General features: G+C 38.7%; 2 protein-coding genes across 2 annotated transcripts; both read left to right on the top strand.

The window, feature by feature from the left end:
• Positions 1-613: 613 nt before the first annotated feature.
• Positions 614-8,848, top strand: ipmkb (inositol polyphosphate multikinase b). The gene is made up of 6 exons (XM_056771642.1): positions 614-1,142; positions 2,972-3,057; positions 3,138-3,234; positions 3,555-3,727; positions 5,694-5,775; positions 5,853-8,848. The coding sequence occupies exons 1-6, from the start codon at positions 986-988 to the stop codon at positions 6,365-6,367; spliced, it is 1,110 nt and encodes a 369-aa protein (XP_056627620.1). The 5' UTR covers positions 614-985; the 3' UTR covers positions 6,368-8,848.
• Positions 8,849-9,186: 338 nt separating this feature from the next.
• LOC130439454 (serine/threonine-protein kinase pim-3-like) lies at positions 9,187-14,671 on the top strand. Its single transcript, XM_056772072.1, has 10 exons — positions 9,187-9,202; positions 10,639-10,733; positions 10,930-10,980; positions 11,124-11,382; positions 11,460-11,636; positions 11,728-13,268; positions 13,371-13,536; positions 13,631-13,759; positions 14,022-14,060; positions 14,532-14,671. The coding sequence occupies exons 1-6, from the start codon at positions 9,187-9,189 to the stop codon at positions 11,838-11,840; spliced, it is 711 nt and encodes a 236-aa protein (XP_056628050.1). The 3' UTR covers positions 11,841-13,268; positions 13,371-13,536; positions 13,631-13,759; positions 14,022-14,060; positions 14,532-14,671.
• Positions 14,672-15,197: the final 526 nt, after the last annotated feature.

Below are 15,197 nucleotides of genomic sequence, written 5' to 3'. Positions count from 1 at the left end.
TTTGAAAGCATCCTGCGTTTTGGATGCATCTGTTGTTATAAATGAATTTGAACCAGAATTTTTATATATTCTGATGACTACTGAAAAACAATCATTTTTAAATTGTCACACGTGTGCATTTTAAAAACTGTCACAGATTATGTTTGATGAATCAGACGCTAATGTTCGTTTTCTCGCTTGTATTTACACAACACATCCGTGTACGTGCTTACTAACATACATAAATAGCACAACATTTCCTTAAGGATTTGACGAAAGATAAATTACCGCGGGGATTTTTCTAAATGACCCCGTAGAAATGACATCATTATGTAAAAAATCTTTCTCGATGTTTATGTTCAGTACAGTTAGTGTTATCGCACAATAACCGAACGTTCAGTACTATAAACAGACTTCACGATTAATGATGATGATTACAGCACGTTTGTCAACCCGGAAGTTGGTAAAATTATGGCGCCTCACACACACCAGTTACAGCTCAAAAGCAACTAACACCCATGTTTGCCCTAATAAATAAATAAAACTCTCATTCTCCCGAACTGACATCTAATTTAAAAGTTAAATTAAAATACGAGAAAAGCGAGACCCTTCCGCTGTTCGTGCGTCATGACGTCATTCACAGCGTGCCTCTCGGGGACGCGCGTCGGTGTTTGCGGGGCGGAAACAAACAGCGCAGCGTTCGCAGAATTGTTCCCGTGCGACCTCCGAGAGTGGATATGACTAACTCCGCCAAAATATCGCGTCGATCTTCGTCCCCTCCTCGTTGTGTATCTGCTATCTCGCGCCGATTACAGAGGGTGGAGTGTAAACATTTCTGAGGCGAGGAAGTGGGATGCGCTTCTCTCTCTGGTTATATGGTCACACGCGTGGGCGCCGTGACTGATGGCACGCGATCGGTCACCCCTAACGGTGACACGTCGAGGGTGTGCGATCAATATGTGAATGTCTAGTGGTCGATCGAAGTAAAGAGCCGTCCCGTCAGATAATGGACTCACCCGTGGCGCTCGGGAGGCTGGAGGTCGCGCGTCCGGTACCGACCCGCGGCGCGTGTTCACCGGAGCGCGAGCATAGCGCGCACCTGAACGGCTGCGTGCCGCTCTCTCATCAGGTGGCCGGACACAAATACGGCGTGGATAAAGTGGGTCAGTACACGTTTACATATCATTTGTGTTTTCTCTTTACTCCTGTCAGTCAGTATTTCTCACGGTGGGTTTATCCGTCGGTTTCTGAGAACCTCACACTTGAAGTGTTGTCGTCTGTAAAACGCCGTCGAATAACATCTCCACTGTCATTGTCCATACATAAGAAAGTGTACATTGGCCTTTATTTACAGCAAATGTCACAGACTGTATATGGAGTTAGTTGTCACAATGCTAATCTGGTCATAAAGAAAACATGTAACGTTAAACCTGTAACTACAGCAACTTGTAAAGCTTTCATTTAAGCAGAGCATTGCAGAAGATGGTAGGGATTGTTATACAGTCTAGTTTCGTAATTTAATATAGTTTTGTATTTAAAGTCTTTAAAACAAATGTACGCAATCACTGTGATAGACAACAAGCATTAGTGTAATGGACTCAAAGGTTTATTGTTACTGAGCACTTGTGACAACTGGACCCACACTCCCTCACTACTCACAATTCATATGATGAGATCTTTCTGTGCCAAAAAAGTCATGAATTGCTTCACTGTAAACCACTATAGTGTTGAGTTGAGTCTGACACAACTATCACATTTACACACATGCAAGGCAGACCAAACACTTATTAAAAGGCATTCGAGCTTTACATTTAACCATGTGTGTATTCTCTGGATTGAACCCGTGACTTTTGCTTGAGCAACTCTTGTTATTTAAATGTTGTGTTGAATATCTTTTTGCATAATGCAATGAATCTGATTTAATCTGTTCATCATGACAGTATATGCCTACAGTACAGTTATTGTCTAGACAAATTATTTCATTATTGTATTCATGAATATCATCAGCATCTGTGAGAGTAAAATTTTCCATTATTTTAACTTTTGGTTTTGACTTCAATAGTTCCAAAACAAGTTTCATTTTCCTTATACTATAGGGCTGTCAGACGATCCATCACGATTAATGGCATTCAGGTTTAAAGTTTGTGTTAACATATTATGTGTCTGTGTACTTTGCATTTTTATTTTGTATATATGCACCCATACATGCATATATTTAAGAGAAACATGAAAATGAAAAAACATTTATATGTTATTTCAATTATTGGTAAATATAAATAAATATATCTAAATATTTAGTGTATGTGTTTATAAATTCAAAAGAATATGCTCAGTACACAGACATTAATTACATAAACACAAACTTTTATTCTGGATGCGATTAATCGTTTGACAGCTCTTCCTAATACATAATCTAATTTCTGTTAATTCATTTGGATTTTGGGGTAATACTGAATGCACTGTTACTGGCTACAAACTTAAGATGAATGCATAAATTTAAGCCATTTATAATTTCCTGCTTTAAGTAAATGGCGAGGAAGCAATTTCTTCCCACACTTTTACACTCTCATAAATATCTCTTGTTTACTGCTCTTCTGTGTCGTTTTTAAACGGCTCTTTTTAAAGGGATGGGGGGAGTCTGACCTAAATCTCCAGCTTCACGGTCACCGTCTGACTGTAATCTCTAAATCCCGTCAACCCACTTCTAACCGGCATATAGGCCAACCCCCGAGATGTCATCAACACACCCGCCGGTGATCAACCCGATCGCTGTTTCTGTGAGCTTTAAACAAAGAAAACTTAACAGAACCGAACGTTCATTCATGTAAAATCATCTTTATTGTGAAAGTACATCTGGTCTGATTCCATAATTATTCTGTACTGTCACATTTGAATTTCTTAGATAAAGGTTCTACCTAATTTGTAACATATGTTCTTAATCTTGTTTTAATGTTGACGAAACCATTGAGTTTATGGGATGTTTTTTCCACAGGTATTTTGCAACATCCAGATGGTACGGTCTTAAAACAGCTGCAGCCTCCACCGAGAGGACCGCGAGAGATGCAGTTTTACAGCATGGTATGTAGCAATACAGGTAACTGTTGTTAAATCAGTTGGATGATATTTTTATGCAGACACATCTTTCTGTTTCCTTCCAGGTGTATGCTGAAGACTGCTGTGACCAGTGTCTCATAGACCTCCGACAGCACCTGCCAACATATTACGGCACTTGGTCCTCACCTGACACTCCCACAGGTACAGTGAGAGAGCTGGGTATCTGTGAATAGACAGCTGGACTTCGTTAAGTGACCATTACAAGAGAAACAGCCGTAAAAAACTAGTGCTGTACATTTCACATCAACTAGACCTAAAATATAACCTTTTCTTTTTTACCACGTACATATTACATTGGTAATTGTTGTTATTTGACTGAACATTCATTCTGCATCTTCATGTATTTTATTGCTGATTTAGAAGAGAAGTTTGGGTAATAAAATGGGATAATGAATGTGTGTGTTCCCAAGACGAAAGATATCTCGCTTGGATTTAGAAAGCTTGTCTGCTGTCCACCACAGACTTGTACCTGAAGCTGGAGGACGTGACGAGCAGGTTTCAGAAGCCGTGTATCATGGACGTGAAGATCGGACAGAAGAGCTACGATCCTTTCGCTTCACAGGAGAAACGAGATCAGCAGATCAACAAGTACCCGCTGATGGAGGAGATGGGCTTCCTGCTGCTGGGGATGAGGGTATGTGTTTCTGCAGACGTGGACAAGTCTGAACATCAGGTCTCATTCACTCAGACATCAAGGGTGATTGATTGGTGAAGGAGCTGACCTTTACAGGTGTCCAAGAGCAGGGTGGGGCATCCCTGGCGTACATTATTCATGTTCATATACACATTTAAATACGCACGAGAATTTGCTCTCAACCTCATTGTAATGTTGATGAATTACGAGCGACCATGTTCAGCTTAACAAAACACAGCACAGATGTATAGAGAAGCATGTCAAAAAAAGAACTTCACTGAGAATGAATGGGAAGTGTTGCTGTCGGAGGTAGAAGCCAGAAAAAGCATGTGCTGTTGAAAAGTGTGTTCACAGGTGTAAAGGGTGCACATGAATAGGATGCATGGGAGGTGGTAACGCTGGCCGTTAATGTGATATGAGCATCTGTGCATATAATAGATTTGAGAAAAATTCAATATAATCTCCATGGAGGTTACAAGAAGTGAAGCTCATCCCACCTGTGATCTCGGGACGGGTTGATAAACCCTGATGTTATGCAGATGGGACGTTTGATGTCACGGCTAAAATGCTTTCAGTGTGATGAGTTGAGAAAGGTTTTTACAGCATAAAACTTTCTGCTCTCAGTTCAAATATTACATTCAAATGAGCACGGCTGCAAAGGTTTTTGAGGAAACACAGCACAATTTTACACAAGAACGTGTGCAAGCTTATGCCTAGAGGATGAGACTTATAGTCTGTTAGGTTTATTTCACAACACATTGTGTATAAGTAACACTGCTTGAGAATGGAATGGTTTTCATTCACTGCCTGAAGACATGAAACTTCTATTTTATTATACAACTGATGAAATGATTAATGGTGCACATCTACACTCTTTCTTCATATCGGCCAGAGTGATGTGAAACTTGTGTAGGTGATGCGTCACGTAAGACACTGGGAATTTTCTTGGTTGTTGGGGTGATGTGTTTTTATTTGAAGCAGTCCTCAGGTTGTGTCAGACTGGAGGTGGTCGTTCTGTTCTTTAACAGCTCTTCTGAATCATCTTTCCACCCTGTTCTAAAACCCAAACACTGCTCACAGGGTTTTTATTTTCAGATCTGTAACCACTATAAAGTGTCTTAACTCGTGTGAGTCGGTCTATCTGTGTCATCACACAGGATGAGTTGATCACACAGTGTGTCCTGTCCCATCTCACAAACATCCAGCTCTCCTGAGAATCATGGGTGGACCTCTGATGTCTTTATCATCAGCTCATGATGGATGAGGTTTACATGAACACTTCTGTTTTATTATCGTAGAGGAAATGGTGCAGTCAGAGATACGAGACCGAGATATGTGCTGTCTGAGCGTTCTTCATTTGTGCCATCACGTCATCTGTCAAACTGAGCATCATAAACATCACGTTGTTGACTGGTGGCCAAATGGTTGGGAAATGAAGAATTGCTTTTCCGCTTTAACATATATTAGTCGTTCTTTCTGGGTGGTTTCTTTACTTGAACATTTGCAAGAAAATGATAAAGAGCGCACAACTGTTGTTTACCGCACCTTCCCTTTTAGTTTAAACACAAAACAAACGGCTGACCTTTCGCTGTGTTGAAGGATATCGATTTTTAAGTCTGTAGGACATCAGTCGGCCTCAGAAAGGGCAATGCGGTCTAGTTTGTGAAGTATTGAGGGGCGACAGACAATGTTTAAATGTCTTTTCCAGGCGTTTGGATCTCTGTACGAATGAATGAAACAAACTCAAGCATTACTCATAATGATTCTGCCGATTTGAGTGACACAGAAAGAATCTTAATAGCCTTCTCAAAATAGACACACATTACAGTGTGATACTGGCAGTTCTGTCCCATAAAATGCTGGAGAAGTTTAACTTTAGAAGTTGATTTGTTCTTGTTTAAATTGATTGTAATGTCCTCACGTGAAAAGACTCCTCAAGAATGTTTGTTTGTGTTTTGTCTGGTAGGTGTATAAGACGGGCTCGGACAGCGTTGACACGTATGACCAGCATTACGGAAGAGGTCTGGGAAAGGAAACGGTCAGAGAAGGTGAGATGTCAAACATTTCACAAATTCTCATTTTCTGTTGAAAGATTCGCGTGACCAGCATCGTCTCTGTGACACAGGTTTGTCCAAGTTCTTCTACAACGGCGACATTCTCCGCAAAGACGCCGTCACCGGCAGCATCCTCAAAGTCCAGAAGATCCTGGAGTGGTTCGAGGGTCAGAGTCAGCTCAGCTTTTACGCCAGCTCTTTGCTCTTTGTGTATGAGGGGGCATGTTCGCCGGGTGTTGTGCGCTCTGACGGCCGTCTCACGCCCAAGGCCTGCGAGCAGAACAATAACATCGCTCAGAACCTCTCCTCCATGTTCTCCCTGCACAAGAAAGCTTGCGTCCGGACCCACTATCAAGCCAAACAGGACAACGGCGTGTGGACGACCAGACAGCAGCCGAACGGCAACCGCGGTCGAGGAGAGGAAGGGGAGGAGCTAAAGAGGGATGCGGAACAGGACACCGGCGGTGACGTGGAGGTTAAGATGATTGACTTTGCACATGTCTTCCCTAGTGACGGCCACGACCAGGGTTACATCTACGGCCTGAAGAACCTCCTGAAGGTCTTGCGTCAGATTCTCGAGCAGTGACGGGGCTCTTTTAGGGCTTCTTGTGGTTGAAGGTATGAATTTTGTAGCCCCTTCCTCTAATCTGCACTACCTACACTATCAATCCAGTACCGTGTTTGTCTAATATACTGTATGTGCTTTAGTCTTATAAAGGCTTTGTATTGTTGATCTTACTCAGGTAAATGAATCTGTATTGCTCTCGTAATTTCAGCTTCACAAACTGTCAAAGTCAAGCGTTGGAAGCCTCAGATATCCAGAGCCGTCCAGTTTTATTAACGCTTTTTAACCAATGTGATTGAAAATAGGAATCTAATGTAACCAGGACTAAAGATCTGAGGTTTCTTTATTCTAGATGCTGCCAAAATGACCCGCCTGTTCTCAGACCTGTTGAATTTTATCTCAGATTTTTTTTTTTAATGTGTGATTTCAGAAGAATTAAATCCTTGTAAGTATGTTGATGTTTTGTGATTATTGATGCAATATGAGTGAAATGAAATTGCTGCCTGTGAATATTTCAGACTGTATGACCCTCATGGTAAGTTTACATTGCCAAAGTTTCCATCGATATTGACTATAAGAATGCTTCATTCATTTATTTACCATCTCATCTGTCACAAATGTTGTTGTTTTTTCTGTAAAAGCTGAAAGAAATGATCTTGTGAAGCTCTTTATACACATGTAAAATTATACTTATTTTAATTCATAGTAATTTGGGTTGGGCACAAGCGTTTCTGTACATGTGTGTTATTAATACAGTCCTATTCTTAAACATCGGTGTTCGATTTGAGTCCAGATATTTTAGTAATCTGAATCTGACAAGAGCAGCGTGCACAAATTAGAGTTAAAGTTAACAATAGAAAGCCATAGAATGTGAGAGAAGGAAACAAAATCAGAATCACACATTTAGATTTTTTTTATCATTTTAATCTGTTTATTGTTTGATTTGTCAGTAACCATTTAGAACATTTGTATATTTAATTTATATGTTAATCAGTAGATTTTTTTATTTAACCAATGTATTTTTTTATCTGTTTAGAGTTTCAATGCTCATGAAACGCTTTTTCAAGGACTTTTACCCTTTTTATGCCTGACAAAATTACGAAACGAAATCTTAAATTATAAATGAAATGTTTTCTAGCTATACACATATTAAATCAGCTATAAATTACTCAATACGAGTTTAATCTCTGTGATATTATCCAGTAATGAGTAAAGACATGTGTGAATTATGTTTGTCCTTTGTAAATTCTCAGGCATTTAATATTTGAACACAAATGGTCTAATTGTCTCGTATAAATGAACTACATGTATAGCGATCGTTCATTTACATCTCAGTCCTGATGTCTCATCGACAGTAAACATAGTGTTCCTTTTTATCTTTTTTTGTGGTCTGTGTAATCGTTTTTTTACCCCAGTTGTGATGAATGTTGTAAGACCTCCGATGGCAGCGCGAAAACATACATTCTTCTGTTGAAAAGCACAAAACTGTGAAGATGTGCTTCTGTTTGTTCACATAAAGACAGATTTGCGTGTAAGCATTGCTCCAAAGTGAAACGAAAATATGCCTTTGTGCCTATGAGAGAGTAGTCTTGAGTCTTTCTGCCATTCACAATAATGTTTTATTGTAAAACGAGAATCATGTCAACATCACCTTAATGCACAAGCTGTAAACAGACTCTGGAGTACTACAGTAGTTTTTGTTTAAAGCCACAGTCTAAAAACGGATGCATCTTGTTTACATTCTGACTGTACGGTTGGCTGGAAAGAGAGAAGTATTGAGATATTGAGACAAGATATATATATGTTAGTTATTAGTTATAACTCGACAATAATGTAATTTCTTCTTTATTTATGCACTGAAAAGAAGTGGGAATACTATCAGATGTGTAAATTTCTACAGTTGTTATTTTCTCTTATTGTATTAATATGTTTATTTTTGTAATACTGATGGGTAACTACTGTGTGTTTGCGTGTAAAGCACTTGTGTGAACCTGTGTCACGACTGGAGTTTCCCCCATTGAATCAATGAAGTCTGTACATTCATGATGTTGTTCTTCATCTTGACCAGATCTCCAGTTTTTTTTTTCATGGCATTTTTTTTCTCATGTGGAAGGTAAATGTGTGTCTCTTAAATGTCTGTATGCTTTGCGTTTTAATACGCCGAGATCTTGGTTGCAGATTTACGACAAAATTCAGAAACTAGAATTCAAGCGTCATAACATTCAGATGGTTCAACATAATAAATAAACATTACAAATACATTCTAAATGTCGGCCAGTGGCTTCCTAGGCAGAAGAGTTGGTCTGAATTAGTCTGAAAGACTGAAAGAGTTTTTTTTAATCATCAACAGATCTAATGCTTATTGACCTCTGTTTCACCCTGAACATACTCCAATGATTTACCACTTTTGAAAATAGATATAAAAGCGTAATATTTACCTGGATGGTTTTGGGTGTGTATTTGGCAAACTTTCATTAATAAAAATCTATACTTAATATTCAAGGTTTTGTTTGCTGGTGTTTATTTTACAGAACACACATACATACATTTCACTTTAAATATGAGCAGGGCCTCACTTCCAATGAGAAAACACGCCTGACTGAGGAAGCTTTAGACCTAACCCTGTTTCAAAACCAATGAATGACAATGTGCATACAGGTGTCGTGCACAGATGGCCTCGGGTTGTGTCCCAAATCATATACTTATGTAATATTACACACAATTTTCTAGTATAAATAATGTGAGTAGTTTGTTCAAATTTAAATTTCTTTACATGACACTGGACATGTTGCTGCGCGAGCGAAGTTCTATTCGTCTTCAGTATGATGGTGATTTAGGTCATGTTGGGCAAAACAGGTAACAATTACATTGAAAATACAGTGAGATGATTTACGCTTCTCAAATTCATACACTAGACAGTAGAGTACATAGTGCATAGTGTAAGTGTATAGTGCGTCATTTGAGACACAATGTTGTATATCCAGCATGTATTCACACTGCACTGACACATACATAGAAAGTGGTGTTTGAACATTATATAAGTAGTTTCACTACAGACCGTCACAGTGATATCTGATGCATGTGTTCAGTTTTTACACACATGACACAACAGCACCTCTTGTCTGGTGAGATCAACACAAGTCCAGTTAGTGTTTCTGTGTTTAATACGGTTGAGTCTAGAGTTTTGTGTTTTTCTTCAGTCTTGTTTTTATGGTCTTCTCTTTTGGCTAGAGTTTGGGCCTTGGCTCTATTTTGTTTTATCTATAAAGTTATTTTTTATTTTACGATGAACTGGTGGTGGGGGTGTGTCTTCACTAAGTGTGACACATATTGTGTTGAAATGTGTTGTTGTAATTAATAGCCTCATTAAATGAATACATTCTTGTGAACTTGATGACCTTTATGTTTTTTTTGTCCAGGGACATCTCAATGGGTCCCAGAAAAAAACCTAAATATGATCTTATAGCCCACTGGAAATCTGTATAATATTCTGAATGCTTTTTTAACAACAAACAGATCTTACTTATGATTTACACCATATCAACAACATGGACAAAGTCACATTTAGGCTTCAATTTTAGGTCGAAATGTTTTTATTGAAGAAGAGCCACATGCACACACCCTCCAGAAGGAACTCTTACATTTAAAGCAAAAAAGTTTTGTGTGCATGTATGTGGCGCCATCCTCTGGTGTAAAAGCGCTACAACATATTGAAGTAAAGCACTAATGACTAAAGTTTGAAACTCTGCCTTTTTCTTTCTTTATCAAAACAAACCTCTTGGTTTTATATTTTGTTCTATGAAATGACATTAAGACATTTTTGTGGTTCAGTTGTGTTTCCTAGTAAACTCTGGAAAGTTAAAATGGAGGATGCCATGTCTACACAATTATTACTCACGAACAATAATGCAATATTTGTCGATATTTGACAAGCGTTTGACTCATTTTTATGATTAATTAATACAATATAATTATACAATAACATGAATTCTGACATTATTGACATTTATACCACAGACGCAGCGACAAACATAAAAATCTGCAAATAATGAATCTTACCTCATTTATCCTCATTTAGCGCTTTCCAGTTAAAGTGAACTAAAACAAAATAAATTCAGGAATAATCTACTCTTACTTTAATACAAGCAAACATAGACCAATGAAATCTTTGTGAAAAAAGGTTTTTGTGTTTATTTACTACCGCCTTCCCTTTAGCTATTAAAATATTGTAATATTGTTCATTAGGTTTGGAAGTATTTCTAATGCTTGACTTTTCATTTCTCTTTGAACAGAAATCAACTCCTGGCTGTATGAGATTGGGAATCAGCTGGGTCAAGGAGGATTTGGGACCGTGTATGAAGGCACCCGCCTCAGCGACGGCTTGAAGGTTTGACTTTTGCTACGTTCAATAGCTAGCAGATAGTTTTATCAGTGTGTTTTTGATATCTCACTCGATTACGTGTCTAATGTTCATGTTTAGACCGATCAAACATGATCTCTGTTGTTATAAATGTATGTCATGTGTGTTCATCATGAATGTTTGAGTGATCTGATTTAACTGTAAATCTGTTTCTGTTGTTCAGGTGGCAGTGAAATACGTCGTCAAGGACGAGGACACAGATTACATCAGCATCGTAAGTATTGATTGACATTCAAACATCTTCAATATTGTTTTCTTACACACACACACTTCTGTTGACTTAAGTTTGTTGAAGACTGAGATAAATCCTTGTTTGTCACCTTCATCTGATCCTGATAAAAACTCTCTTTCTTCCAGCCGGGTTATGATGAACCCATTCCTAGAGAGGTCGCTCTTCTGACTCTCGCCAGTAAGGGAAATGCTCAAGAGATCATTCAGCTTCTTGACTGGCAGGACTTTGAGAAGAATTACATCATGGTCCTGGAGCGCTTCACTCCCTGTGAGGAGGTGGGCGGTTTGGTCAAGCGTTATGGAGACCCAGACACAGTTAAGGTCAAATTAATTGACTTTGGGTGCGGCGACCTCCTAAAAACATCCACCTACAGGAATTATATGGGTATGTTGTATCACTTCACACATGAAGACAGTTCTCTGATAATGTCTCGGATGAATTTTAAATTCATGATTCTCCAGGCACAAGAAATTACACCTGCCCTGAATTCGTTGAAACGGGCAAGTACAAGGGAAATCCAGCGACGGTGTACTCACTGGGAGTTCTCTTGTTTATCATGGTCTGCGGGGTGTTTCCAAACTATAATGACCTGTACCAGATGAATGAGAAGGTGTGGTGTGAGGACGGCTTGACCACAGGTGAGAAGATTTATTCTAAATGAGATCCAACAGATTTATTATTCTAAAACAAGTGTAAAGTTATAACAGCCTCTTCATCTTCATTTCACAGAATGCTGCAGTTTAATTCAGAATAATCCAGAAGAACGTTTGCTTCTGGAAAACATCCTCGAGCACGTCTGGTTTCACTGCGATTTCATTACAGCCATTAAATGCTCATTTTAAACTGTACTTTTATATATCATAAAATGGTCACATATACATGTATGTTTATTACGTATATTTCTTCCTTCGCCTTTGATTTAGTAAAGTTCAAAATTAAGGTCTATGCACATAGTCCAAAATTTTGGAATGCGTTTTAGTATTTGGCGCTCGTTTATATGGTGTATCTGGATTGTCAAAACGCTTCTCAAAATATTTGCCATGGATGCACAGAAAATCAAACCCAATTCAAATCTTTTTATGACGGACGAAAATATCGAAGGCAGTGTGTAAATATTATTTTTTAACGTGTGGAAATTTCGGACTTGTTTTTTGACAAGTTGACCATGTTAAGCATGAGAAGACAACACGTTTAACATTGTAAGGAAGTCAGAATGCATGACACATCGTTGCAGGGCCGCTTTAAGGCTGATGTGATTGGTTGATTTCATACACTGCATTAGAAAAAGCTGTGCACACTTGTGAAACCTGGTTATTGTATTTGTAGATTGTTTTTCCCCCTAAATGATTCTTCTTGTCATTCACTTTAATATAAAGGTTGCAATTTTTCAATTTAGGTGGAACCGGTTGTGACATGAATCATTATGATTAAATTTTTTACATGACAAAAACCTACCATTTTAACAAGGATGTGTAGACTTTTTAGATCGACTCTAAATCCAATAAACAAACCAGGTGACAACAATAAATCTTCGCAGTATATATCTTATTTTATATAGACTGTGAAATGAGTCTCATGCGTGTGTGTGATCAGCGGTGCAAGGCCTGCTGGGTCATGTAGTTTAAAGTCTAGTATTCTTGAGATTGTGCGCTGGTAAACAGGAGTCTCTGAGGCAGCCGTGTTGGTAACATTGAGCTGGTTTCAATTCACAATAAAATTCAGTTGATTTTGACATCTAAAACAAACGATAATATTCGTCTAAGCCGCAGTTTGTCCAAGCCAGTGTCTAGACACTAGTCGTCTTTAACATCTGTGAAAAGGAGGCTAAAAATACACATACCATAAAATGACAGACCCTTCATTTCTTTGTAATCAGGCAAACATGCAAAATCAGCATCAATCAAATTATTTCCCTCACTGTATAGTACAGTATTTAGCCTGTGTTTCATATGCATTTTAATAGGTCTGTAAAGAAATGTTAAGGTTGTCTTTTGTTTTATTAAACTGATATTGATTGTTTTTCATTTTTGTAATTTCAGTTTCAAAAGACTGTATAAGAAAAATGCTAAGCGATACAGCATAAACGCCTTGAAATCTGAAAAAACGTATGGATACATTTCTGAGTTGCAAGGACAGATTTTGAAGAACAGACTGACTTGTGAAGCGGGGATGTCTAGGAGGAGGAGCCTTTGACCAGATGACCCCAGAAGGCTTGGTTTGGTGCCCCCCCGTACCTGCACCAGCCTTGTCAGAAGTCAAGAGAGGTCTAGGTCATTTACACACGTTTCTTGCATATGTTGTAGCACATGATATGAACATCACAATACGTTTTGTAATGCCATTGTCATCAACATGGTCATTATTCCAAGCAGCACCTGATGTGGAAGGGTTTCCTCCATGGCCTCTAAAACTTACACACAGAACCTTGAACTGCAGTCCCGGTGCGGCATATGATGAAACCGTTTATTAATAAAGTTGTTTCACTATTCAAGTGAAAATGGAAAAATAGATGAGCAACATGACAGCGAGATGGAACTGGTTGGTAACTTGTCAGCGGTTTCATAGAAGAACGTCATACAGGTTTAGAATGACATGATGACAGATTTTTATTTTTTTGCTCTGTGTGTTTCAGCTTCAGGAGGAGCTGTCAAACCTGCGGTGTGTTGTGTCAGAAGGGAGAGAGGAGACCAGACGTCACATGCAGGAATTGAATGACAGACTTCAGGAGCAGAAGCAGATGATTTCTTCACAGAATAAGCAGGTCAGTACTGAAGTCCAGCAGCACAGGAAGACTCTGGAGTGTTCAGGATATCCTGTATTACTGCTGCCGTCCTGCACGGGTCGAAACACGTCGCGAAATATGAGCAGTTATCATATACTGATCAGTCGTCTTTCATCCTTTTGGTGAAAAATAAATGAAATCGTTTTTAGATTCAAATAGAAAATGATGGACTAGGATAATGTACAATGTTGGTAATGTGCACTTTGGAAACAAATAACACATGGTTTTGTTTCTATAACAGATGTCATCGAGGCCCCAGCAGTATTAGTTCAACGTGACGGTATGTGAACATATTTGCTCTGTAGAACTTTTCAGGTTTCCTAAGTTTCTAAGAACTGTTTTGTAGTTTTCAAACTAAAGAATCATGAAAATCTGAAGGGCTGTTTAATGATCAATTGCATCCAGTGTTAATATAATATATGTTTGTGCACTGTGATATTCAGTTTGTATTGGGGGACGTTTCGGCCGATGTCAGTGTGTCAAACACACTGAAGGCATTTGGCATGGTTCTGCCATTTCTGTTCAGGCTTTTCCAGCCTTGGGGTAGAACCATGATAGTATCACGTGTTTACTGTGAGATAGACATGGCTGTGTTTATATATTGACATGCCATGTGCTGTCTCGTCTATGGCCCCGCCCCCTTCCCTTCAGTGTTTCATTACCCACACCTGCCTATTGTTTATTATCCTTTGTTCGTCTCCCTATTTAATGCCCTTGTATTCTCTGTCCTCTCTGTATTCTCTGCCTTTAGCGTGCTGTGTTCCAGTGCTTGCATCCGAGTTCTTGAAGAGGTTGCGTTGTGTTTCCTGTCAGTGAGTTATCCCAGTTCTAGTCTAGTGTCAGTTTGTCTGCATTCCTGTTTGCCTGCTCTTATTTATACCTTGTTTTTTGTTTTACCCCTTCGTGGGTTGTTGTTTCATGTTTTTAGTTAATAAAATAATTAATTAATACGTTCTTACGGTGATAATAGGAACGGTGGCAAAAAGATTTTTTATTAGCTAGTGTGTTGCTAGGGTTTGAATTACGGATGCGCCAAAAACTTTGTGTAGGGCAAACGTAATAGCCTATACATTTAAAAGAAAGATCTCAAGGTAAAAAAATATAGATATAAGCAACCGGCCCTTGTATTTGTATTTCGTGATTATGTAACGCATTGAAACCTGCTTTACCTGTTGTGACATTTGTCATGTCTTTCAGTACACAGATGAGGATGACGACTGGGATATCTCCTCTTGAGGAAGTGCTTGCTGTATCCAAACTAGGGCTGCATGATTAATTAATAGAAATCGTTGCGATATCAATGTGTAAGGACCAAGCCCAAATCAAAGAGTCTTATATCAAGTATACTGTTTGTTCTTCTCATTGGCGGAGAATACAGATAATAGACTGCGTATTGTCTTTTTATGTGTCTGGGTGA

This window comes from Triplophysa dalaica, chromosome 17, assembly GCF_015846415.1.
Source record: "Triplophysa dalaica isolate WHDGS20190420 chromosome 17, ASM1584641v1, whole genome shotgun sequence".
In the NCBI taxonomy this organism is placed as follows: Eukaryota; Metazoa; Chordata; class Actinopteri; order Cypriniformes; family Nemacheilidae; genus Triplophysa; species Triplophysa dalaica.
This window is presented reverse-complemented; position numbering and strand designations above follow the sequence as displayed.

Excerpts from the sequence above, each read along its gene's own strand:
- ipmkb (XM_056771642.1), top strand. The coding sequence starts at position 986 with ATGGACTCACCCGTGGCGCTCGGGAGGCTGGAGGTCGCGCGTCCGGTA. Across the intron at positions 1,143-2,971 it reads ATACGGCGTGGATAAAGTGG|GTATTTTGCAACATCCAGAT; the intron begins GTCAGTACACGT and ends TTTTTTCCACAG. Across the intron at positions 3,728-5,693 it reads TCCTGCTGCTGGGGATGAGG|GTGTATAAGACGGGCTCGGA; the intron begins GTATGTGTTTCT and ends TTTGTCTGGTAG.
- LOC130439454 (XM_056772072.1), top strand. Across the intron at positions 10,981-11,123 it reads ACACAGATTACATCAGCATC|CCGGGTTATGATGAACCCAT; the intron begins GTAAGTATTGAT and ends TCTTTCTTCCAG. Across the intron at positions 11,637-11,727 it reads TGAGGACGGCTTGACCACAG|AATGCTGCAGTTTAATTCAG; the intron begins GTGAGAAGATTT and ends TTCATTTCACAG.